Genomic DNA, 26,745 nt, shown 5'->3' with positions numbered 1-26,745 from the left:
CTTCCCCCTCCCCATGTCCTCAAGTCCATTCTCTACATCTCTACGTCTGTGTCTTTATTCCTGTCCTAGGTTCATCAGAACCATTTTTCTTTAAGATTCCATATATGTGTGTTAACATACGGTATTTGTTTTTCTGACTTGCTTCACTCTGTATGACAGACTCTAGGTCCGTCCACCTCAGTAAAAGTAACTCAATTTCATTTCTCAAAAACTCATTTTAAAGACAGTCTTAAAAATAATCATATTTATAAGCATCATAGTTATTAGTCTGTCATAAGATCAAGGCCAAACAGTGACTTTGAGAAATCCTGAAACTGGATTAGTTTAGATCTATCCCTGAATTTAAAGCTGGCTATTAATTTTTTATTCCAGCTTGCAAAACTCATAGCTAGTTTCTTGAACTGGATATTATATACAAAGGGTTTTATTCTTTCTTCCAAGTTGTAATATGCATTCAGCTGAGGAGTATATTTCCCATATCCACTGAACCTTCCAACTCAAGTTACACTTCCAGTTTCTTCCCCCACTTAGTTTTTGTATACTTGCAGGGTCAGAATAGCCCAGGATAATATCAAAGTGTTTTGTACTTTCCTTTTTTAAAAATGATAAATAGTACTTCTAGAGACAACGACCCTGTCCTCATTACACCTACAGTCGCTTGATATGTCACTTACCAGTTGAAATTACAGTAACAATGGTGTGCTGTAAATATAAAAATGTTTAAAGAGAATACTGACGAAGTTTATAGAAAGATCATATTAACTTAAGACTTGGCTATGGTTAAAGATGGGAGAGCAAAATGTATTTGAAATTTGACAGAATTTTTACTTCACAATAACCTAATATTACTGATAAAAGTGAAGGGGCAGTTGAAAATGGGTAATGTTGAAATAACTGTTAATTAGCTTATGGAATAATGTGTTCATAGTTAGCCAAAGACAGCAGATGACCAAAATGGTGCTCTTAAGTTCTGACATGGCACTTACTGTTGCAAGTTGCTAGGTTACAAGCAAGGTGTACACAGATGGAAATGAACAAATAATATAAAAAGTCTATGTAGATAGACAGGAGATTCATATTTTATTTCTCCAGTGACATATTTACAGTTGAATATAAATTAAAGGCCTGCTTGCACACCAAAGCCAGGTCCGTTAGGTGGTTCAGTCAAAGAGGTAAGACCTCCAGCTGGCTCACATGAGAAGCGTCCACTCCTGAAAGGAAAAGTAACATTAAATTGACTGCTAATGGTTACCATTTATAACTGTTACCTCACAAGAGCTCAGTTAAGTAACTATTTCTCCTCAGAAAACTAGCATGGATTATTTAATCCAAACATGACAACTGCCGCAAGATTTTCTCTTCCTAAGTTTAAATATAAAAACTGACATAAAAATATGAAATATGAAAAATATAAAAATAATACTAATACTAGTTCCCACTTACTGAGCAGTGTACATACATCACTGGCTCATTAAATCTTTACAACAATACCATGAGACAAGGGACACTGGCCAAAATATTTTACAGATACAGAAACCAAGGCTTGGGATGATGCAGCATCTGCCTAAAGATCATAGCTAAGAACTACAGCAAAATAACCTAGCCCCAGAGGACATTTTTAAAAAGCATGTTTTAATAAACTAGAGCACTACATTTATTCTTTTTATATTTGAATTTTGACTGAGATCCACTGTCGCAGGGAATACACAGTTACACACTGTATTTGGAAACAAAAACTGGATTCCTTGAGAGATCTGAAGATTTGGGAGGATGTCCCTTAGAAGCAGTAAAGACAAAATCCGTTTGTATTTTTGTTTTTAAAGGCTAAATTATTCATATTAATTTTTCAAAAACAGGTTCCAGATCAGGGTGGCTACCATAGCCACAGAGAAAACATGAACAGGTCCTCCTATAGTTCTATGAAGGGAGGCAGTGCAGAGGTAAATGAACCTGTCTTTTCACCACCACACATACTTCCCAGGTAATCGTTCAGGCTCAACCTCTGCCCTGTCTGACCTCTGTTGCTAGAGCCTAGCTCAGCACCTATTCCTGTTTCACTCTTCTATTCCCTGGCTTTGCTCATTTACCTTGTTCCTGCCACAGATTTCAGCTGAAGAACTTATTCAATTAAATCATTTTATTCCCTCTGGCTTTGCCCTTCACATTCTGTCATCAATCTTATAAGTCTATTTTTAGAGCCCTAGAAAATCATTCGTTGAGGGGACAGGAAAATGACACCACATAGTCATTTATAAGATCTTTTAAGCTATTACATTACAAAATCCAAGTAACTAAGTAGTGTATTATAATAAAGAATACCTACAAAGTCAGAAATTAGTTAATATATTTGCATTATAGGTTCCCTATGAAAACCAGGTAAAAAAGCAGTTACTGTACTGTTACAGCCTAAAATTAAAGTTTTAGGGTAAGTAGCAAAATGATATTTAGCTTTAATAAACAGTATTTCGCTTTGTAATTTTTTTTTTATGTCAACTGGCAGCACAGGTACCCTTGCTACTCTTTGACTACCACTGAAATAATGAAATTCATCAATTTTGGAGGACCTTTCTTCTCCTTTACTCTTGTGGTTTAAGCTCAGCTACCCTCTTTATCAACACAAAGGATCAACTTAGGAAGATTAAAAAACTGAAGTTTCTGGAACAGTAAATAGAATTAATCATGTATACTGCATGAGCTTTTCACATGCAGATTATGGAATTTCATATGAGAAAGGAACTTTAAGAATAATCTGGTCCAGTTTCCTAAAGTTTGTTCCACGAAATTACCATCCCATAACATGCTTTAGGGGAAAAAAAGGGGTTCCAGTCCTCTGTTATGCCTGCCTGCAAACTTTCCCCTGCCCCCACCCACATTAAAATACTACAAAGACTGTAAAATACTCCAGTAAAGCCTACAAACTTGGTTTAATCTACTAATCATGTAACTTTCCCCCTCACTTTATCTATAAACATGCTTCAGAACCCTAGAGAGCCCATGATCTAGCCCCACCCATTCACCCGACAGCCACAATTTACACCCAGATTTTCACGTAATAAAAAACAAAAAATGATTTCCCCGATATGCTTAAAATACCATCTATTAATTACTTTGTTCTCTTCATTACAATTCAAAAGGTAAGTCTGGTTTTTTAGCCATTCCAACACTACTTGCACAGTAATCATTTTAACTCATTTGCATTCTAGAAAACTTGGCCTTTCTGTACATTTTTTATGGCTTAAAAAAAGTACTTCTTGGACTTCCTTGGTGGCACAGTAGTTGAGAATCTGCCTGCCAATGCAGGGGACATGGGTTCGAGCCCTGTTCTGGGAAGATCCCACATGCCGCGGAGCAACTAGGTCCGTGAGCCACACCTACTGAGCCTGCGCTCTAGAGCCCACGTGCCCTAGAGCCCGTGCTCTGCAACAAGAGAAGCCACGGCAATGAGAAGCCCGTGCACCGCAATGAAGAGCAGCCCCAGCTATGAAGAGCAGCCCCAGCTTGTGCAACTAGAGAAAGCCCACACATAGCAACGAAGACCCCACGCAGCCAAAAATAAATTTAAAAAAAGAATCTCTAGCACACAAATATTTATAAATGTCAAAAGAAAGAATGTTGTCTTACCATCAGTTTTTTTCTTTCTAGCCATCATTTACCAAAATAATAAAGCAGTTTTGAACCACAAAGAGAGATCTTTACCAATTTTGGCCAGAGTACACCTGATAGTGGTACTCAAATCAGTTACCACTGAACCAGTTTAATTTCTCTAATTACTCAAAGACTCACAACTAGCACCTCTTTCAAATATTTAAGCAGAGGGCTTTATTATAAAAATACTAATAAAAAAGCAGTAGTCAGCTTTGGTTAATTTAAAGAACAGCTATAACTATTTTGGTTACTGCTGTCATCACAGTCTCTCTCAATAGCCAAGAAATTAACTTGGGGAAGTTCTTATTTTCATATGCTGGGAAGACATTCTGAATTACCATGTCCAGATACACTCTTTACATATACCACTGATGGATGCTCTGCAATTACTGAAAACTAAATAGATTTATCTCGGCTATTTATTTATTAAAAAAAATTTCTTTTTGGCTGCACCGCATGGCAAGCAGGATCTTAGTCCCCTGACCACCTGTGCCCCATGCAGTGGAAGCGCAGAGTCCTAACCACTGAACTACCAGGGAATTCCCTATATTAGCTTTTTAAATAAGAGGTGTACGTAGGAAATAAAAATAGGTTGAGAAACCAGTAATTCTTTTTTTTTTTTTTTTTTTTGCGGTACGCGGGCCTCTCACTGTTGGGGCCTCTCCCGTTGCGGAGCACAGGCTCCGGACGCGCATGCTCAGCACGCGCAGGCTCAGCAGCCATGGCTCACGGGCCCAGCCACTCCAAGGCACGTGGGCTCTTCCTGCACCGGGGCACGAACCTGTGTCCCCTGCATCGGCAGGCGGACTCTCAACCACTGCACCACCAGGGAAGCCCCGAGAAACCAGTAATTCTTAAAGTCTTTGGCTCAAATCTAGAACACCGTCAAAAAAATCACCAATATTGAAGAACTATTTACAGTTACTGATAAAGCACCATCCCTATTATTATTAGATGTCGAAAGTGCTTTACTGTGGTACTTAGTTCCTGTTTATTAATGTTAAAATACAATGTTATAGTATCTCCTGTACTGAAAACAACAACAAACTCTTAATTTCACCCCTGGTAATCTCATCCAGACATGGCTTTAAATACCATCTATAATAACTAATGAATCCCCAATTCATATTTCCAGCCCTAATGTATTCCCTAAATCCCAAGCTCGTATCTAAACTTCCAGCACTCTACCATGGATGTCTAAGTAGGCATCTCAAACATGCTAAGTAGCATGTCCAAAACAAAGTGACTTTTCTTCCCCAAACTTGCCCTACCCCAAATCTTCTTCATTTTAGTTAAAGGAATCACTGACGTGCTCAGACTAAAAAGCTAGAAATCATTCGTAATTCCTCTGTCCTACAACATCCACTAAATTTTAAACTATTCTTTCCACAGCAACTACGACAATAATTTTAAAAAGATCACGCATATCATTCCCTACTGAAAACACTCCAACAGCTTTTTATACTTAGGATTCAACCCAAATTGCTTACCTGGGCCTCTACCTACCTCTCCGACCTCTTCACCACTTTCCTCCTTGATCACTCACTTCAACCATACTGTCATCTTACTTTTCCTCCAGGAACTTAATACCTCCTCTTTCCTCTCCCTCTGCAACACTGTTCCTCCAGCTCTTTACATGGTTCCTTTGGGCTTATCATTCAAGTCATTAATTCACCACCTCAGAAAGGCCTCACCTGACTACATTTACCTCCAGTCATCCTCCATCCCCTAACCTGTTTATTTTCCTCCTAGCATTTATTATTCAGGTATTGCACTAGTTGTCTCTCTCCATCACTAGAATATAAAATATATGACAACTTTACCTTGTTCATAATTTGTATGCACAACCTAAAACAGTGACTGGCACACAGCACACATCCAGAAACATTTGTGAAACAAATGAATGCTGAGGGAATACAATAAAGTAGACAAAGCAACTATCTGTCTGTTTGTGTGGCAGGAGATTTAATGCTGGATTAATGTTGTCATCGATAGATCACAAAGTTCACAAGAAAGGACGGAGGAGGGTCTAAAGCTCCAAAAGTATGACTACAGAATTACAAACAATACCTATTGAGAAAAAAAGGGGACATTTAAAGAAACCAAGTGGATTTCACAAGGAAATGGGCACCTGAGATATTAAAACAAAGTACCCCAAAGTTGAAAGAAGTATTATGGGTTTAAGTACAAACAAAAGAGTAGCACGAACTTATTTTAAAACATCTGAGTCCTAAAAACAAGCTAAAGTTTGTGAAAAATATTATGAACTTTTGTTTCTGGGCAAGGGGTGGCTACAGTTGAAGCAAGGATAAGTAAGGGACAGGACCAGTGGCTAAGAGAAATATTGTAATGTTAAATGACAAAAGGTTTCACTTCCGTAGCCTCCATAAAGGAGACTAATTCTTCACAGTGGAAATGTTTTATTCCTAAAAAAATGTTTTCAGTGTAGCCCAAGTAAGTGAGGAACTAGGAAGAGAATGCCAAACCTCTTTAAGCAAATTCAAGTGTTGAAAGAATTGTATGTTTTTTAGGGACCAACTTGCCTTTACTAAACTTAAGTTATCCTGAACTGACCTCTTTTTCTTATTAGGTAGGGTTATTAGTCGGCCAGAACAATGAGGGAGTAATTCTCAGTACTTCTTGCAGACTACAGAACCGTGCATACCCTCTTGACCTAGTAATTCAACCTCAGGGAATCGTTTGTAACAAAAAGAAGGAAAATATATTTTAAAACAGGGTAATAAAGAGCACATCATAGTTCTCGCAATACATTAGAATACTATATGGCCTTTAAAACCTATATATATATTGAGACAAGGAAAATTTTATATAACATAAGCAGAAAAAATACAAAGGGACTATAACTGTATAAAACCATGCAAACATTGCTAGTATTAAGAGAGAATTTTAAGTAATGTGAACACTTAGATAAGGAATAGGGGTTTGTTTAGCAGCAAAAGTTCAGGTTCATAACTGAATGAGGAGTAATTAGTAGTTATTAATTACTGCAGTTAGTAACATAACTGCAGCATCGGAGTAGCCTGGATAAAACAATGTTTAAGTTGAAAAAAGATCTAGGCATTCTAACTGACTGTAAGTACAATTTAATGGTGTAATGTATCTGAAGTAAGAATTGATGTAATTAGGCTGCATTATTATAAGCATGATGTCTGGAATAAAGAAGACAGTCCCACAATGCCCCACATGCTAAGTACATATCTCAAATACTGTGATTAGTTTAAGTGTCACATTAAGAAACTCATTTCCAACCAGAAGACCTGCCAAGGAGGGAGACCAAAACTATGTCATATAAGGAAAAACAATGAAACAACTGTGAATATTAAATCTGAGAAAAGATATGGGGAAGATGAGATAGCTATTTCAAGTAACTAAAGAGCTGGCATTTGGAAGAGATATAAAAATTATCTTGTGTTTGTTCAAAGGACAGAACCTTTGGACCTTTAGGTGAAAATCAGAGGGAAGACAGACTTTGGGTCAAATCCTGGCAGTATGAACTTTTAAACAATGAAATAGATTTCTATTTGCAGTACATTTCCCTTCTTTATAACATCCAGATGGATGATTATCTGATAGGGTTTTAGATGATTATCTGATAGGGTATAGGGTTTTAGATGGGGGAAAAAATCATTGCTTTAAATGATAAGTTGATTTAGATAGTATTCAAGGCTCCTGAAAACTCCTGTGGACTTAGGTTTTAAAATTTTAAAATTAAGTCTACATGAAAGACTAATGTAGGTTAAGCCATTAAAATTTATTAAAAAGAAATAAAAGGATACCTTGGCCCAGGTTTTGGGATTTTGCCAGCCTTGAGTTCATCAATAATTTCTTCAATATCCTTAGGTGTCAGATCCTCCTAGAAAAAAAAGTAAAATAGTCAAATATTAAAATTACATCCTACCTCAAAATCAGTGTAAATCCCTAATAACAGTTTACTGTCTGTCTCAGCTCACAAGTTAGTTACCAAGGCAGCAACAACTGAGTAACTCCTATACATAGTCTGTCCTGCTAAATGCAATAGCAATAGGAGCTGCAGCTGAAGAGGCAGCACAGAGCAGCGCTTTGAAGGGAGATAGTTCTGCATTTGAGCTGAAGTCCCAACACTTACTAGCCAGCAATCTGAGAGAAATTACTCGGCTTCCCCAAATTTGTTTCTTCATTCATAAACTGACTTCAGAGCGTTTTGAGGATTAAAAGAGAAAATAAATAAAATAGAACACTGCCATGCAGATGCTCAACAAATGCTATGTCCTTGAAGAATCAGTGAGATGCAAATAGTAATTAGCACCAGCAGTCATAAAAAGTAGATGCCTAATATCTGTCCCTAAGCTAATGATCTAGTACCCTAGTGATATCTTCTTTATTTCCCAGGTGAAATTCATCCTGTTGCAAACTTCACTTAATTTTCAAAGGAAAAAGTAAAAAACTTATTTTGGACACATTTATTTTAATAAATCCTGACCCTCCAATCCCCGTTTCAACCAGAACAGCTTTGTATTTTGTACACTATGCACCTGTGTAAAATTCTTACCTCAAGGGTTCTGTTATTTAAAATAACAAATACAATTAAAACACATAGACACACTCCTACCCCTGGCTGCACCCTAGGTTTAGTCAAAAGACAGTCAAAACAGAATGGGGCAAGATTAAACTAATAAAAGTGCCTAAACTACATTATATCCCCTCTACCCCTCCCAAACTGTTACGTACTTAAGAAAATGTTTTTAGGACCCTGGTACTATGCTAGAGAAATCATGATTCAGTACTGTATATTCAATGCCTGGCCTCATAGAAGCCCTTTAATATAGAATAAACATTTATAAAAATAAGAACTGCTTAGGGTGCAACAGATGCTCAGAACCTCAAAACTAGAAGCAATCTTTAAACTCACCTAATGATTTTATCTCCCCCAACTCTTTATTATGAAAATTTGAAAAGTATACATGAATAACCATATTCCTTACCATATCTGAATTATGTACACATATGCCTTTTGGTTTTGTTTTGTTTGTGTTTTTTTTTTGGCTGTACATTTAAAAGCAAGTTGCAGACATCATGACACTTCACCCCTAATAAACACAGCGGGCGGGCATCTCCTAAGAACTTTTTTTTTTTTTTGGCCTCACTGCACAGCTTGTGGGATCTTAGTTCCCTGACCAGGGACTGTACCCAGGCCACAACAGTAAAAGCCCAGAGTCCTGACCACTGGACCGCCAGGGAACTCCCAGAACATTTTTAAATGTTCTTAAGTAACACAATGTCATTACCACACCCAATTAACTAACAATAATTCCTTAATAAAATCAAATGTCAAGACCATATTCAAAGCTACCCAACCATCCTCAAAATGTATTTAATATTTCTCTCTAATCGGTATCCAATCACAGTTTATGTGACTATTTCATTTTATCCACTGGTCAGCTGAGATCCATAAAAGTTAACTGCCTCAGGCTTCCCAGGTGGCGCAGTGGTTAAGAATCCGCCTGCCAAGATTGGCAGGGAACACCGGTTCGAGCCCTGGTCCGGGAACATGCCACATGCCACAGAGCAACTAACCCCGTGGGCCACGACTACTGAGCCCGTGCTCTAGAGCCCATGTGCCACAACTACCGAAGCCCACATGCCTAGAGCCCGTGGTCCACAAGAGAAGCTACCGCAGTGAGAAGCCCACACACCGCAACGAAGAGTAGTCCCCACTCGATGCAACTAAGGAAAGCCCGCGTGCAGCAACGAAGACCCAAGGCAGCCAAAAATAAATAAATAATAATAAAACAGTTAACTGCCTCACCAAAGACCATACCACTACTCACTGAATCTCTTGCATAAATCCACAGTCTACTATATTTAGACTTACAGTGCTTCATATAAAGCCTTGACTGTCTACTTCCTGATTAAATTAAGATCCTCACGATTATGAGTAAATTGCAGAAGTGTGGGAAAAGGGTAAGTTATTGCCATATTTTTAAAGGATTTTTTTTTTTTTAAGTATGAGAAAGAGAAGGTAAGAAATTTGAATCACCATCATTAAAATGAAGAAAACCCCTATAGGTAATAAAAACATCCTAGAAATGTAAAATGCCAAAGAAGTCCAATTTCACCTTCATTAAAAAAAAAAAAATTGTAGATTTCCATTACAGGCATTATGGCAGTCCAGCTATCCTGACTGAATGTCCTATTGTAACAACTAACAATGCTGGATAAAATTTTTTTAAAAACTTTAAAATTTTATCAATATCAAGGCACTGACAAGAAAAAAATACCCAGAGGCCAAAAACTCAATGAAAACTTAGGGAGACAGTGGAACAGCAAAAAACCGTGGCTTCAGAGTTTCATAGCCTAGAGGGGCAAGGGACAAATCTCCAGGACACAGGAGGTCATCCAAACCACATAAAGCTGAGACCCCCCAAAAACTCTACCCTCAATATAAGGGAAAACTAGAAATTAAAACTGTCCCCCAAAACAACCCTGCTACTCTGGAACTTACACTTTAGGGGAAGAAGAAGGGAGGATTTAAGAAGAGGGGATTTCTTTTGGGCCAGTAGTATTTCCAGGAGCAAGAGAGAAGCAAAGTCAATCCCTTCTTGAAGTATCTACCTTTGACACAGGTCTTAAAAGAATTTCCATAAACAAACTTCTAAGAATTATGAACTAACAAGATATTATGAATGACAGCCATGATATAATTAGGGTAGCAAGCAATTAAAAAAAGATAACTAGAAAACTCCGTACACTTGGATATTAAGAACACTTCTCAAAAACACAGGTCAAAGAAGAAATCAAAATGCAAATTTAAAAATATTTAGAACTAAATGATAAAAATATTACTTACCAAAACTTGTAATGGGACTTCCCTGGTGGTCCAGTGGTTAAGAATACACCTTCCAATGTGGGGGACACAGGTTCGATCCCTGGTTGGGGAACTAAGATCTCACATGGTGCAAGGCAACTAAGCCTGTGCGCCACAACTACAGAGCCCACACACTCTGGAGCCCATGCCACTAGAGAGCCCCTGCGCTGCAACTACTGAGCCCACTAGCTCTGGAGCCTGTGCGCCACAACTAGAGAGAAGCCCACACACCACAACAAAAGATCCCACAGGCCATAACCAAGACCCAACACAGCCAAAAATAAATAAATAAATAAATATTTAAAAAAAAAAAAAAGAACTTGTGAGGGGCTTCCCTGGTGGCTCAGTGGTTAAGAAGCCGCCTGCCAATGCAAGAGACACAGGTTCGAGCCCTGGTCTGGGAAGATCCCACATGCCGCGGAGCAACTAGGCCCATGCGCCACAACTATGAGCCTGTGCTCTAGAGCCCACGAGCCACAACTACTGAGCCCGTGCACATAGAGCCCGTGCTCCACGACAAGAGAAACCACCGCAATGAGAAGCCCACACACCGCAACAAAGAGTAGCCCCTACTCAACAAAACTAGAGAAAGCCCGCACAGCAACGAAGACCCAACATACCCATAAATAAATAAACAAACAAAATAACTTCCTTTAAAAAAAAAAAACTTCTGAGATCTGGCTAAAGCAGTTCTTAGAGGTATGATACAATCTCTGTCAAATTTTTAAAACACAATATAGTATTATTAGCAAGCCTAGATACATACATTTTGAAAGTTTAAAAAACATGTACAGGAAAAACACACTAAATTTATGATAGTGGTTATCTCTGGGAATGAAAGGAAAAGAACAGGATTTTGAATGGGGGTGGGGGAGGTTTACCCTCACCTATAGTTGATTTCTGCATATAATAATGATAAAAACTATAATACCTAAAGCAAGTGTGGCAAAATATTATTATCTATTAAGCCTTGGTGGTTATTTTTTGTATTTATATGTAAATTATTAAATTTTTCATTATTTAAAAGATTTTTAAAAATTTATTTATTTACTTTTGGCCACGTTGGGTCTTTCTTGCTGTGTGCAGGCTTTCTCTAGTTGTGGTGAGCAGGGTCTACTCTTCGTTGCGATGCGCAGACTTCTCACTGCAGTGGCCTCTCTTGTTGTGAAGCACGGGCTCTAGGCGCACGGGCTTCAGTAGTTGTGGCTCGCAGCCTCAGCAGTTGTGGTGCACAGGCTTAGTTGCTCCACGACACGTGGGATCTTCCCAGACCAGGGCTTGAACCTGTGTCCCCTGCACTGGCAGGCAGATTCTTAACCACTGCTCCACCAGGGAAGCCCTAATGATAATAATTTTTTTAAAACATTCTGGTGGACAACAATGTGGAAGCTAAAACTGACATATTTTATGTAAAGTTTTTCTATTCTTTGATTTTTAATAAAGTTTGGAAACCAGGAAAAAAGAAACCTTCTAGATATTTATGCCAACAGTTTCTTCTAAATGAATAATTCAGAAACCAACATCCACATGACAAGAAACCAAATGTTTAAAATATTTTAAATATAACATCATACAACTTTATATTAAGTAAATACTCACATAGTAGTTGTCATTTATTTGAACCATTGGTGCGTTTACACAGGCCCCTAAACATTCCACTTCTATAAGAGTGAAAAGTTTGTCAGGTGTAGTCTCTCCAACCTTTATTCCTAAAATATAAATAAGCACTGGTAAGGACCAGGTTATATTTTAATTGCAATATAGTTTAAGAACCAAAAAAAACCAACATAAAAAGCATATATATATGAAGTATTTACAGAGGCATATAAAAAGTATTCAAGAGCATTAAATTTCTTAAATTAAACTCTATAGTTATTATAGAACATTAAAGGATTTAAGTGGACTTGTTCCTTTAAAAACAAATTTCAGAGGACTCATCTCCAGTGTTTGTTGTTACATAACAGTGCATCAGACCCTATTATCTTCATTTTGATCATGATAATTAACCTACTAAAATCAGTCATACTATAACACGGGTAAAGACTCAGAAAACAGCTAATGTCAAAGATTAAGAATGTAAGGAATATAGGTACTCTCATATCTTTAGGGAAGGCATTTTAGCAAAATATAGTAAAATCTGACCCAGCAATTCTACTTCTTGTAAACAACCTCCGTGTATAATTGGACAAGTATGCAAAGACATGTTGTACACATGAAAGTAACTGCAGAATAATTTAACTTATAATAGAAAAATGAGGCACACATATTATTATAGCCAAAATCAAGTGCAAAAAGCAAACAGACATATTACATTTATGTATTTAATAATGAAAATAATTAAAACAACATAAAATCTAAAACTAATATACCTAACTGTTATCAGAATTTGTACCTCGGAGATGGGGGGTGGGTAGGATTTTGAGCAGACTTCACACTTCTGTCTTACATACTTCTATACCCTCCAACTATTTTTACAACATACAAGTAACAACAAAATTAAGAGACACCTCCTTTTACTTCATTTGATATGTAGAGTGATAAATGCAGCAATGGCAGTTTTTTATAGTAAAATGCCCTTTTAATTCTGTGAATGCTACTGTAATAACATCTTTCTTTTTTAAACATCTTTATTGGAGTATAATTGTAATAACATCTTATTCCAAATTTCCCTTCCTGGAGCATTCTTCCTATTCTAGTATCATTTTTGTTTTTAAAATAAATTTATTTATTTATTTTTGGCTGCATTGGCCTTCGTTGCTGCATGCGGGCTTTCTCTAGCTGCCGTGAGTGGGGGCTACTCTTCGTTGTGGTGCTCAGGCTTCTCATTGCGGTGGCTTCTCTTGCTGTGGAGCACAGGCTCTAGGCACGCGGGCTCCAGTAGTTGTGGCACTCAGGCTTCAGCAGTTGTGGCTTACAGGCTCTTAAGCACAGGCTCAGTAGTTGTGGTGCATGGCTTAGTTGCTCTGCGGCATGTGGGATCTTCCCAGACCAGGACTCGAACCTTGTCCCCTGCGCTGGCAGGCGGATTCTTAACCAATGCGCCACCAGGGAAGTCCTATTCTCATATCTTATTTGTTCCAAGTCTTGTTTGGAAGGATACAAGGATGATATAGTCACTTCTTTATGTGCCACATGCTATCACACAACAAGTGAAACTTAATTTTCTAAACAATGAAACTTTAAAACTTTGAGAAGCTTTTAAAACATACTCAATGGTTAAGGAAGAAAACATGAAAACTCAGCTTTGAGGAGGAGAACTAAAGAATACAAAATAGGAAGCAATAATGGTGGGCAAACACAGTAAGACAAAAATTTACTCGTGAAGTACAGATCCAGTAAGATGGTAAAAGTTTGAAAATAAAGGTAAGAAATAGGTCAAATCTCGAAATACAACTCTATTTTTTCATAAAATTTATAAATATACTGTGTCCCATACCAAGCTTTTTCTGAATGGCCTCCAGTATGCTGTCGGAGTTACGAAGCATGCAAGGCGTAGTAGTGCAGACTTGAACATGATACTTTCCAACTGGCTTTCGATTATACATTGTATAAAAAGTTGCTACTTCATATACCCTCATTGGAGGTACCTGTAAAACTTCTGCAACCTAAAATATTTTAAAATAATATGATTACAATATTTATTAATTGAGCATATTACTTCAATTTGGTAAAAACCAAAAAAGTTCTTCAAAAGCAGAAACTATATCTGTATCTGATATCTGCGAGGCTAAGTCCTTCAATTTTGACACTTAAAAATTATACATATATCCAGGTTTTGACATGAAAAAGGAACTCATTAAATGGCATTTCAAATGACAAATATATTAAACTTTCTCTTATCAGGGATTCTAAAAGAAATTTATTCTCAAAAGACGTCTAATCCTGGCTCACTTGTGCAAGGTTAAAGTAGGTATGCTAAATTTAATTTAGTGATACTAAACCAGGCTTATACGTCTGAATATTTCTCTCAAAATACACACACTGGGGCCTGACCAATGGAATTTTAAGGCCCTGGTGTTTAATTGAAAAAGCTCCCCCAAGCTGCTGCTGTGCACCTCCCTACGCCTTAGTGATGGTTAAGGAAATGATGCATGTGCCTCTGGATTTTGTTTTTGTTGTAAGGTTGGGCTTTCTTTGGGGGGGGGGGGGAGGGGGACAGTAACATTAAAAATCTCAAAGTGGAAAGAATCTTGATTCTATTCTCTATATGCTATTTCTTGCCTCTCACACATATATAACCAATTCTAAATAGAACAGGACAATATTTTTGAAATGTTCTCACATTAGTTTCTCATTTTTTTTTTTTTTTTTTTTTTTTTACGGTACGCGGGCCTCTCACTGTTGCGGCCTCTCCCGTTGCGGAGCACAGACTCCGGACGCGCAGGCTCAGTGGCCATGGCTCATGGGCCTAGCCGCTCTGCGGCATGTGGGATCTTCCTGGACCGGGGCACGAACCCGTGTCCCCTGCATCGTTAGGTGGACTCTCAACCACTGCGCCACCAGGGAAGCCCTCTCATTTATTTTATTTTGCTCTGCTAAGCCTGACACTCAGCAAGACTTCCAACAAGCTTACCATTATTAAAAACATAAATTAAAAAAAAAAGTATTTATGATTAGAAACGTATCTAAATCATTATTGAGGAAGTTGGCTATTATAAAAATAATGTAAGGAATTTAGAAAACCCCCAAACATATATGTGATTTACTGGAAAAAAAAGAAAAATAAGCACTTATGTTTACTAAGTATAGTACCAACCAAACTTGCTTTATAACATTTTTCATAGTAAGAAAACAAAAAACTAAAGGTCCACAACAGTGTTAGAGTACTGTACAAAGTAAATAAGAGATCAATGAGCTATATCTAAAATTTGCATCCGGGATTCCATTAGATAAACTGAGGACATTCCTATACTCCAAGAATAGTCTAACCTAATAGTTAGACTTTAGAAAGTGAAAAGGAGAATGAAGTATAGCAGAATCTCTGCAATATTCAGTCAAGTAAAAAAGGCATAGAATTATAAATGATTCAGTCCCAGCTCTATCACTTAGAAATCATAATATAATAATTGGAAGAGCTCTACCTAGTTCAAAATCATCACTGCAGATGAGGAAATCCAGAGAAAAATCAGATCTCTTAGTTCAAAGTAAAATATGTTTTCCATTATATCACATTGGCTTATTAGTCATGTGATTCTCACAAAAATCAAATAATAATGTAAGGTTTTATATGGCACTTTACTGTAACATAATACCATACAAATGTAGTTGTATTAATAGGATATGAATAAACTTGAAATCTGGATTACTGCTGAAAACACTATTAGGAAAAAATGAATCCTAAAACATGCATGAATATATTAACCATATTTAAATGGGTCACCCATAAGATTTCTGTAGGTTGTGGATTCCAAGCTGCCATAATCAAGTGTCGTAGATACCATGTATTATATGTATTTTTGTTAACACCTATAGCCAAAGATGCAAAATATTAAAAAGATTCACATTAGCTGTGAGCAGATCCTTTTCTCTGCAATTCTAGTGTTTAAGCAGTATATTCATTTTCAGAATATCTTGACAGCAAATTATACACATTTGGGATCTTTTATTATTATTGCCGTTTCTCTCAAAGACAGAAAAAAAGAAAGCCTCTTTCACTATAATGCCTTTACTACTTCTTGCAAGGATAAAAAGCTCTACCCTTTCAGTTCTCTGCATTATTAAGGGAACCAACAAAAACATAAATGTAATTTGAGTTATGAAACATATAAATGATTAAAGGGCTTCCAACTCCTGGACTGATATCAATGAATGTCAGAGAAATTTCTACATAAGGAAGTTACTATACACAATCTCTCCTCTTTTTGAACTAACACAAAAATGAAGTACCTTGTTCATAGCAGAGATGGGCAGCCATCCATTCTGTCTTTGGGCTAAATCCAGGACTGGAAGCACAGCTGCTGCTTTATGCCCTTCTGGGTAGTTTTTTACAATTGCCTCTATCCTCTGTATCAAAGAAAAAGCACTTGTTTTTATACATCTGGAAGATACTAAATATTTTGTAAATTAATTAAGTCATACCTTATAGTTTTCCGGTGTGAAATCAAATGGAGTATCTGGGTTATTCTCAGGAGTATCTCTGTGCTACACAAAGGAAAAAAAATGTTTTCCAAAATTATCAAAATTGCCTCAAAAGTGTGAATAACTTTGTACTTTACTACTACTGTTCGTGTAATCTCTTTACTTTAATTCGAACATGATATATACATCAACCTATCCTTGCATCAAGAAGAATGGCTAAACTAATTATGAAATATAGATCTGATGAGTATGATTACCAAAATATTAGCAGAATTCAAAAATTTAGAAGTTTTCAAAATCATCCTTTATAGGTTATGAGAAGTAGCTTTAGGATCAAAACCCAAAAAAAGCATTATCCAACTTGATTAGAGAATAGGATCTTCTAATGTAATCTAATTACAAAAAATTACCAATTATTGGAAGCCTAATGAAATTAAGACATAAAAAATTTTTTTTTAATTTATTTATTTGGCTGTGCATGCGGGATCTTCGTTGTGGCATGTGGGATTTTTTTTAAAATTATTATTTATTTATTTATTTGGTTGCATCGGGTCCATTGAGAAAGGCGGGCTCCTTAGTTGCAGCAGGTGGGCTCCTTAGTTGTGGCATGCATGTGGGATCTAGTGCCTGGACCAGGGATCGAACCTGGGCCCCCTGTACTGGGAGTGTGGAGGCTTAACCACTGAGCCACCAGGGAAGTCCTGGCATGTGGGATCTTTAGTTGCGGCATGCAAACTCTTACTTGCAGCATGTGGGATCTAGTTCCCAGACCAGGGATGGAACCCGGGCCCCCTGCACTGGGAGTGCAGAGCCTTAGCCACTGGACCACAACGGAAGTCCCTAAGACACAAAATACTGAGTATGAAAATATGTGCATTTTTCCAAAAGAGAGTGTACCAGATTGTCAAAGGGACCTACCTCCTACAACAAAAGCACCATTTCTTCCCCACACAACAGAAACTAGCCAACAGCTAGTTTTCTGTAACAGATACTAGCCAACAGCTAGTTTTCTGTAACAGAAACTAGCCAACAGCTAGTTTTCTGTAACAGAAACTAGCCAACAGCAAGCTTTGTTTCTTCTCCAAAAGAGCAGGCCCTCTTCAAACACTGACAAGAAATGGCATGTCAACAGGAAATCAAATGAGTCACACTGAGATTAACACTTACATCAATTAATGTTTTGTATGTATGGTGAACACAGAACTGAATCCCTTAGTAAGTTAACTCTCAGAGTTCTGTTTTTTCAAGGACATAGAAGAGAAAAAAAGCGGAAACTTTGGACAATGATCTCTAATGTTTTTAGACAAAGATGACAAAATACAAAGCAGGACTCTACTTATTAATAGTATAGCTAACTCATTTATTAAGAGTCAGCCTAAAAATAATTCATTTTCCAAAATGATACCACTAACTCTAAATCAACATACAAGTCCACTAAATTGCCTTTAAACACTAGATTGATTCCTAAAAAATGTACCTTGTCACAGAAAGGGGATACATATCTTAGCCTTTCTGAATTGTGCAACCAAGCTAGGGAATTCATCGACCTCTACCTGTAGTGAAACCCTGGACATGAAAAACATAAAGGCCAACTGCCAATGTGTTCGCCGTATTACTAAAATCTATGAGTTTCAAGCTAGTGCCATTTTGGGATTCCCCAAGTTGCAGCCTCAGAATCTTCACTAGCCAACATGAATGATTTTTAAGAACCTAAAGTGTGACAAGAAATCAGGTTAGGTTCACAGTTACTTCACCAAGGAATAATCTAAATTCTTCTTCCCAGAGTTGCGCTGGTATCAATTTAAATTTGAGAGGTTTAGCTGGAACTACACCTCTTGAAATGTAGTGAATTCAATTAGCTATGTTTAAATTCCCACAATGGCCAGCAAATACCAAAGATATGTTGTGTTGTATCCACCCAAATTTCCAACTCCTTCCATTCTGAAGAAATCTAAGTAATTACTTACCACAAATAAGGCTCCTCCAGCTCCATTCTGCACAGCTGTCTTATGCAAATTCCTTACATGTCTTCCCTAAAATTTTAAGAGAGTTTAGTAAATCAAAAGCCTTATGAAATTTTAAGAGCCATAATTTAAAATAATAGAATCAACTGATAGAAGTAGAATATCTTAAGAGATATGGCCTACCACACTACACCATGCCCACCTCTATTGCAGGAGAGATATAAGGAAATGGAGATTCAAAGGTAAGGTTACTGGGCTTCCCTGGTGGTGCAGTGGTTGAGCGTCCGCCTGCCGATGCAGGGGATACGGGTTCGTGCCCAGGTCCGGGAGGATCCCACGTGCCGCAGAGCGGCTGGGCCCGTGGGCCGTGGGCCGTGGGCCGTGGCCGCTAAGCCTGCGCGTCCGGAGCCTGTGCTCCGCAACGGAAGGGGCCGCAGCAGTGAGAGGCCCGCGTACCGCAAAAAAAAAAACAAACAAAAAAAAAACGTAAGGTTACTAACTTGCCTGAGGTAACACGTGAGTCAGTGGAAGAACCAGAATGACAACCTAATCTCCTGAGTCGCATATCCTTTCTCCTACATTCTTTTGGCATGCAATTGCAGAGTTAATGTACCATTAACTTACTGCCTTTCACTTTTGTCTGAATCAAGTTGGATAGCTTTCATTTCATAAACATGTTTTCATTCTGTAAAAATGAGTTGACTGTACACCCCCTTTTCAATTCTTTACTACATTAGTTTAGAAACTCCAGCCATAAAAGTAGTTTCAGAAAGCTTCTTATAACGCTATGCAGATTGACCATACTCAATTGCTTTGGAAGGAATCCATTTGATTACTCTCTATGTTGCATTTCATTTCTCTTTGCCTTATTGCTTCTCCCCCACTTCTACCTTCTCTACCCTCTCCCTGAAAAGCAATTCTACAGTTGTTCAGAAATCCTCCAACTTCTGAGTTCTACTAACCACAGTTGGTAGAACACTGTATTAAACAAAGCATGGAACTGGCAAAGAGCTGGACAATTCAAAGGCAAACATTAACAGACAAGGAAGCAAAAGCAGTGACATAACACAATCACAGATTTAACTCTTCCCTAGATCCAAATAATATTTCAGTTCAAGAAACAAGTTTACACAGAACACTTGCTTTAATTAACAAGAAAAGACCCAGGTACAGAATGTGAAACATAGGTATAAAATATGGGAGTGATAAATATATTCAGGATAATGGGGGGAGGAGGGGAGAATCTGATCAGCTGTGGTACACAAAGGGGCTTCAACTGTGTTGGCTTTGCTTTCTTTCTTAGGCAGCAAGTGGATGGATACACAATGTTTATTATATTCTTTTTGCTTTTTGGTGTCTGAGATATATGATAAAAACTTCCTTTACAATAAATGCAACACACACAACACACACATATTATACATTACATATTATGTAGATAAGAAAAATATTTCTTAAAAATAATGACATAGGGCTTCCCTGGTGGCGCAGTGGTTGAAAGTCCGCCTGCCGATGCAGAGGACACGGGTTTGTGCCCCAGTCCAGGAAGATCCCACATGCCGCGGAGCGGCTAGGCCCGTGAGCCATGGCTGCTGAGCCTGCGCATCCAGAGCCTGTGCTCCGCAACGGGAGAGGCCACAACAGTGAGAGGCCCGCGTACCGCAAAAAAAAAAAAAAAAAAAAGACATAGAAAGAGGTGTTTGTGGCACAATCATAACTGGAAAATATCAAGGTTAAACAAAACAAACAGAAAAGCATAAACTACCATCCCAATATATTCAATATAGACATTAATGAAAATACTAGATGGCCTTAACAATTAAAAGTGCTTATCTGTTATTATGATAACAAGATTACAAGGGACTCTTATTTTATATTTTGTTTCTTATATTTTTCTCTATTTTCTAGGTTTCTTTTAGCATGAATTGACAAATTGGAAAAAAAATTCTTATTTAAAACAAAACGTTCATCAAGTACAAAATGAAACATCTACTGTTAATTCTCTTTCCAATTTCCCAGTATATCAAAATAAACACCACCAATCTCTAAGTTAGAACAGCTTCAGTTTTGATCCTTTCCTCATTATTCCAGGATATGTCACATACCTTACTTAAAAATATACAGATAATCTTGAAAATTGGTCTTGAGCCCTTGCATACTGGAAAATCTATCACTCTCTGGCTGACCTGTAACTCTGCATATGCACGTGAATTTACACACACACATATTCTCTCTCTCTCCCCAAAATAGAGTGTTTTAAAGTCCAAATCCTTGAAGACAGACTACATACTGATTGAGAACAGTCAGGAAAAAGTAGTTAAGTTACAGAAAGAAAAGCTGGAGTTTCAGATGATGATGACGACTTTTTTTAATGGAAGATTTGGGTTTAGATCACCATGCTGCCACTTGCTAACGTGTAACCTTCCACAAGTCACTTAAATTTTAAAAAGATGTTGGGGGTAGGAGTTCATTAATTAATTTATTTATTTTTGCTGTGTTGGGTCTTCGTTTCTGTGCGAGGGCTTTCTCTAGTTGTGGCAAGCGGGGGCCACTCTTCATCGCAGTGCGCAGGCCTCTCACTATTGCGGCCTCTCCTGTTGTGGAGCACAGGCTGCAGACACGCAGGCTCAGTAGTTGTGGTTCACAGGCCTAGTTGCTCAGCGGCACGTGGGATCCTCCCACACCAGGGCTCGAACCCGTGTCCCCTGCATTAGCAGGCAGATTCTCAATCACTGCGCCACCAGGGAAGCACCACTTAATTTTTTTGTGTCAATTTCTGTATCTGTAAAAACAGGGATATATACTTATTCAAGTATTTTGAGGTTCAAATAGTCAGGTACTATATAACCTTATCTCTGAAGATACTATAAACCTGTTAAAGCGTTACTACATCTGCCTAGCTGATATGGGGATAAAACATTTAATAGCTGAACAATGGAAGATTTAAACTGCATTTTGAGAACTGTGCTGTGTTAGCTAACTAACACAGAGTCACTGTCACTACTTGCCTGCTGTAAGTCTTCTCCCTTCCTTCTTAAACCCTGAAAAAGCTAGAATTGAAACCCACTATTAATTCTTCACTATCAAATTATATTCTTGTTTATGAAAAAAAAGTTTCTTGAATTTTCATTTGGAGTTCAGTGAATTCAACTGGAATTCACTGAAGTATAGACATTTTTAGAGTCTAATGAGAAACTATAGACTCCAGTCTAGTGAAAAGCCTAGACTCTAGTCTAAGGAGGGGGGAAAATTCAGCTTACTCTTCAAATCAGTCCCGCCTAATTAAGTTGTTCTTTTCCAGTTCTAAGACGATTTCGTCCTAGAATGCTTCTTTCTTCTAAAAGTGAAACTGAATTCAAATGGCCCATTAAGTAGGGAAAAGACTACTTATAATTCAAATTTTTTTTAAATTTAAGTCTAGTTGATTTACAATATTATGTTTCAGGTGCACAACATAGTGATTCACTATATATATATATATATACACACACATATATATATTTTTTTTTCCGGTACGGCCATGGTTCACAGGCTTAGCCGCTCCGCGGCATGTGGGATCTTCCTGGACCGGGGCACAAACCCGTGTCCCATATATCGGCAGGCGGACTCTCAATCACTGCGCCACCAGGGAATCCCTATATTTTTAAAGTTATAAAATATTGGCTATATTCCCTATGCTGTACAATAATATATCCTTGCAGCCTATTTATTTTATATATAGTAGTTGTAACTCTTAATCCCCTACCTCCATCTTGCCCCTCCCCTCTATAATTCAAACTTTTAATATCTTATTTATTCCTTTATTGAAAATGCCTGATGTGGATATTATAATGAATGTAGTAAAATAGGTGAAGTTCCTAAAGATATCAAAAAACAGGGCAGCTTTGAAAACGGCCACGTGATAACTTGCTATGAATGAGTAATAGTGTATGCCCAGCTGAAAAACAAATGAGGGCTAATATTTATCAGTTTACCTTCATTATTTTGCTTGCTTTTGTTTTATAAACAAATTGAGCCCTTTCTCTACTATTTTGAAGAAATCACCTTTGACATTAAGTTGCTAAAATTCTGTGTTAATGTATATATATTTAGGTTTTCCGTAAGAACAGAAGAGCTGCATTTACTGTTTTTAAAAAAAAAACACATAGCATATATAGGGAGACAGATTAGAAATGAAAAGGCCTGCCTCCCTTGGCTCACAAAATCCCCACATAGGTATTATCATCATCCCTTGTTTTACAGATATGGAAACTAAGGCTCAAAGAAGGAAAGAAAAGAACTTTCACTAGATCACACAGCTAAATCCATGAAAAGTCAAACACAGGTTTTTCTGACTTGAGGACATGCCGTCTAAACTAAACCACTAAACCACTAAACCTAAGTTTTGTAATATTTTCAAATATACATAGGAGAATTTTACAAATGTTCTCCAAATAAACTTGCATCAATAGTTTAACTAAAAATGTTAATTTGGATTAAAGAAATATAAGTGATTTTACTAGCATTGTGAGAGAATTATCAAGTAAAATTTGGCCAAATTTTATATTATAGAAAAGCTAAAACGAACAACTCAGGTATTAAAGGAGCATTACAGATTAAGATAACCATATTAATGGTCACAATATTCGTGATTACTTTCAGCCATCTTGCCCATAAATTAAACAAAGCATTCTTTACATATCTAAAATCCAGTATGGATACCAATAACTCTCCAATGTCCTAAGAAGAAGAATACTTCATAGAAATGAAATGTCCAAACATCATTTCAGTCAGTCTCACCTTCACCAATTACTATAACCTTAGGGAGGCTGCTCTGCTTCTCAGCACCTCTCACTGTTGTGGCCTCTCCTGTTGCGGAGCACAGGCTCCGGCGCGCAGGCCCAGCGGCCATGGCTCACGGGCCCAGCCGCTCCGCGGCATGTGGGATCTTCCCGGACCGGGGCACGAACCCGTGTCCCCTGCATCGGCAGGCGGACTCTCAACCACTGCGCCACCAGGGAAGCCCTAGCATACTATTTTTATCCTTACACTGGAGACTGAGTTCACATCTCCAATATAAAGATCTGAGTTTGTAGTGTGCAATAGTGACCTACTGAACCTCCGTGTTTAAACTTAAAATGTGTTCATTTTCTCTTTCCCCTAAACTGTTTACGGCTGTGGCAGGCAAGAATAATGGTGCCCCAAAGATACCCACATCCTGATCCTGGGAAGCTGTGAATGTTAGTATACACAGCAAAAGAGGACTACAGTTGCAGATGGAATTAACGTTGCTAATCAGTTGATCCAAAAATAGGGAGATTTTCTGGATTATCAGGGTGGGCCCAAGGGCTCTTAAAACAGCAGAGGAGTGAGCAAAGTTAGAGCAGGGTCAGAATGGTATGTGAGAGCTTGACCTGCCCTTGCTGGCTTTGAAGATGGAAGGGGGCTATGGACCAACAAAGAAGGGCACCTTCTAGAAGCTAGAAAAGCCAAGGAAACAGGTTCTCCCCTAGAATCTCCAGAAAAGAAGGTAGCTCTACCAACACCCTGGTTTTAGCCGAGTAAGACCCATGTCAGACTTTTAATCTACACAATCATAAGATAATAAATTGGTGTATGTCACCAAATTTGTGGTAACTTGTTACAGGAGCAATAAAAAACTAATAATAAATGCCCTCTAATCTCACTTTTCCTCCTCCCTCCCTCCCTTCCTTCCTCCCTCTCTTTCTTTCTAAAGAACTGGGTTAATGTCCTAGAGCCAAAATGTAGATACTGCAAAATAAATGGAATCTCTAATGGAATGGGAAAACATTTCATTCTACAAACCTTAAAATTTAGGAAGAAAAATGCCACCAAAGAACATTCTACTTCTAGTACGGCTGAGTAGATTATTATCAGGCCAAACCACTGGGTAACAACTATAAACTCTGGACAAAATATTTTTTAAAAAATTAAAAACCAAAAATCTTTCTGAAGGCACTGAAGAACAACCAAATGCAGGCAGACACATGAAGGGAGTCTAGACTTAGAAGAAGCCAATAAGGGTTCTTTTTTTTTTTTCTTTACATCTTTTACTGTGAAGGCAGGCCCCAGTCTATCCCATGCTGGGCAGCTAAAACTCCAAGAGAAAACCTGCAGCCCTAATGTCTTGAAGTACCACAGGAGAGGCTGGGACAACCACAGGAGAGGCATAGGCAAGTGGGAAATCCCAGAAAAGGAAAAGCCAGAGTGGAGAAGCCCCCAATTCTGTGGCTAACTCCAAACATGCATGCACACAGGGCAGACTCCAAACAGCCCAGCTAAAAGAACTGAACCAATATTTGAGCCGCTGTCCACAACGGAGCCAGACTGCAGTTCAAGTTAATTGCCTGCATGCAACAACTACAACAAAATACTCTTTGGAGGAATTTAAAAAATCTAGAGCCTCTATGACATCATTCACAATGTCCAGGATACAATCCAGAATCACTCAACATAGAACAACAAAAAAGGAAAACAACCCATTTTCAAGAAAAAAGACAATGGAGATTACCAAACAATAATTTCAAAACTGCTACAACAGTGCTTAAGGACAGAAAGAAAAAAATCTTCAGTAAGTGAAAAGATAGAAATAGAAACTATAAAAAAGGAACCAAATTAAAATTCTAAAACTGAAAACACAATCCTTGAAAATGCCACCACAACTCTCTCACCCCTACGAAACTAATTAGTGGCTTGGGAGAGAGGCATGATGAGTTGTAAAATGGTGTCAACATTACAGAAAACTTTGGGCAATTACTAAAGGAAAGATGGAAATAAACTTATTTTGAGTAGCTATTGCTCCATATTTCATAATTTTTAGGCAATTCTTGACAATCGGTCAATAAGGTATTACTGCACTTTACAGGAAAAAAAATAGAGCTCAAGGAGATTAAGAAATATAGCTCAAGGTCACACAATTAGTGTCTTCCCCTAGACACAGTACTAAATTCTGGATATTTTTAAAGCAATGACGAGCTGAATAAAATCCTGTGGCTGAAGAAATTGGCAGCTGGCTAATAAAGCAGCAATTATAACAAAATAAGCAATTTCTTTGAAAATGTAAATGATTTCCTCAAAGGTTTCTCTTTTAGGAAAGGAACTTTATTGGTGAGACCACTTTACTCACATCTTTCCTGACTTTTGCTAGATCATTCTGATATCCCACTATTTGTAAAAGGCTAGAAGGGCCTGGTTAGAAGGGCAGTCACGGAATGTCACCTGTCATTATTATTATCCACATTGTTACCTGGAGCCCAGCAGGTAACAGTAGAACCTCAAGCGTTTATTGAAGACCAAACTCTGCAAATTGGAATACTCCCACTTGACAGCCGAGGACACCAGGTGAGAACAATAAGAGCCCAAAAGTGGAAAGACGGTGCACCCACCATCCAAACTCAGGTCTCCTTGCAAGGCCCTGAGCTCATCCTCCGCTACTGCGCGCCACCGCCCTCCCTTCTACCGAGAACTGATTCAACCTTTCTATGTTACTGCTGGGGGAAAGGCTGCTTTCCTTCCGGTAAATGCCCCGCCGTCATCCTCGTCATTTCTGGAACACGCTCTGTTAAGTTAGTGCGAACGGGTGTTTCACCCCGATTGTAAACGTCCTTTCTAGAGACGGGCTTGGATGTCAGGAGCGCGAGAGGCCCCGACGTCCTCCGGGTGCTGGACGCGGTGACGCCATCACTCGGCCAACTTCCCCACCTGCCAAGGGCAGTGCTGCTAGGGGACCCTGGGGCCGCCCCGCGCAGAGACTCGGCCTGCTAGGCGGGCGGGGGTCCCGGCACCGCCCTCCCGCCTCCCGTCCAGAAGGAGGCCTCGCGCCCGCCGCAGCCGCACCGCCGACCCCCTCGCTCCACGGCGACGCGGCCTCCCTGAGGAGTGCGAAGGCCGCGGTGTCCTTGCCGCCGCCCGGGGTCCCGTCCGGGGCCCTGGGCTCCCGCGTGCCCGCTGCAACAGGAGGCACGGAGAGAGGGGGAGGGCGGCGGCGGCGCCCGCGCTCATTCGAGCCTCCTTACCCACTGGGCGGCGAAGCCGGCCGCACGGGCCCGAAGCGCCGCGGAGAGGAACATGGCAGGCCTAACTGCGGGCCTTTGGGCCGCGCCAGGTACAGTCCCGAGCGCCCGGCACGCAGAGCGTGCGCGCCCCCGAGCCCACCCCGCGCGCCCAGGGCGGCAGGGGCGTGCGGGGGCGGCT

General features: G+C 38.8%; 1 protein-coding gene across 1 annotated transcript; it reads right to left on the bottom strand.

Moving 5' to 3' along the window:
• Positions 1 to 1,057: 1,057 nt before the first annotated feature.
• NDUFV2 (NADH:ubiquinone oxidoreductase core subunit V2) lies at positions 1,058 to 26,745 on the bottom strand. The gene is made up of 8 exons (XM_079942375.1): positions 26,568 to 26,745; positions 18,556 to 18,621; positions 16,589 to 16,651; positions 16,397 to 16,513; positions 13,947 to 14,115; positions 12,110 to 12,219; positions 7,443 to 7,519; positions 1,058 to 1,211 (listed from the first exon to the last, which is right to left on the bottom strand). The coding sequence occupies exons 1-8, from the start codon at positions 26,619 to 26,621 to the stop codon at positions 1,118 to 1,120; spliced, it is 750 nt and encodes a 249-aa protein (XP_079798501.1). The 5' UTR covers positions 26,622 to 26,745; the 3' UTR covers positions 1,058 to 1,117.

Source organism: Stenella coeruleoalba (assembly GCF_951394435.1).
Source record: "Stenella coeruleoalba genome assembly, chromosome: 14".
In the NCBI taxonomy this organism is placed as follows: Eukaryota; Metazoa; Chordata; class Mammalia; order Artiodactyla; family Delphinidae; genus Stenella; species Stenella coeruleoalba.
Note: the sequence above shows the minus strand (reverse complement) of the source record. Positions and strands in the feature narration are given on the sequence as shown.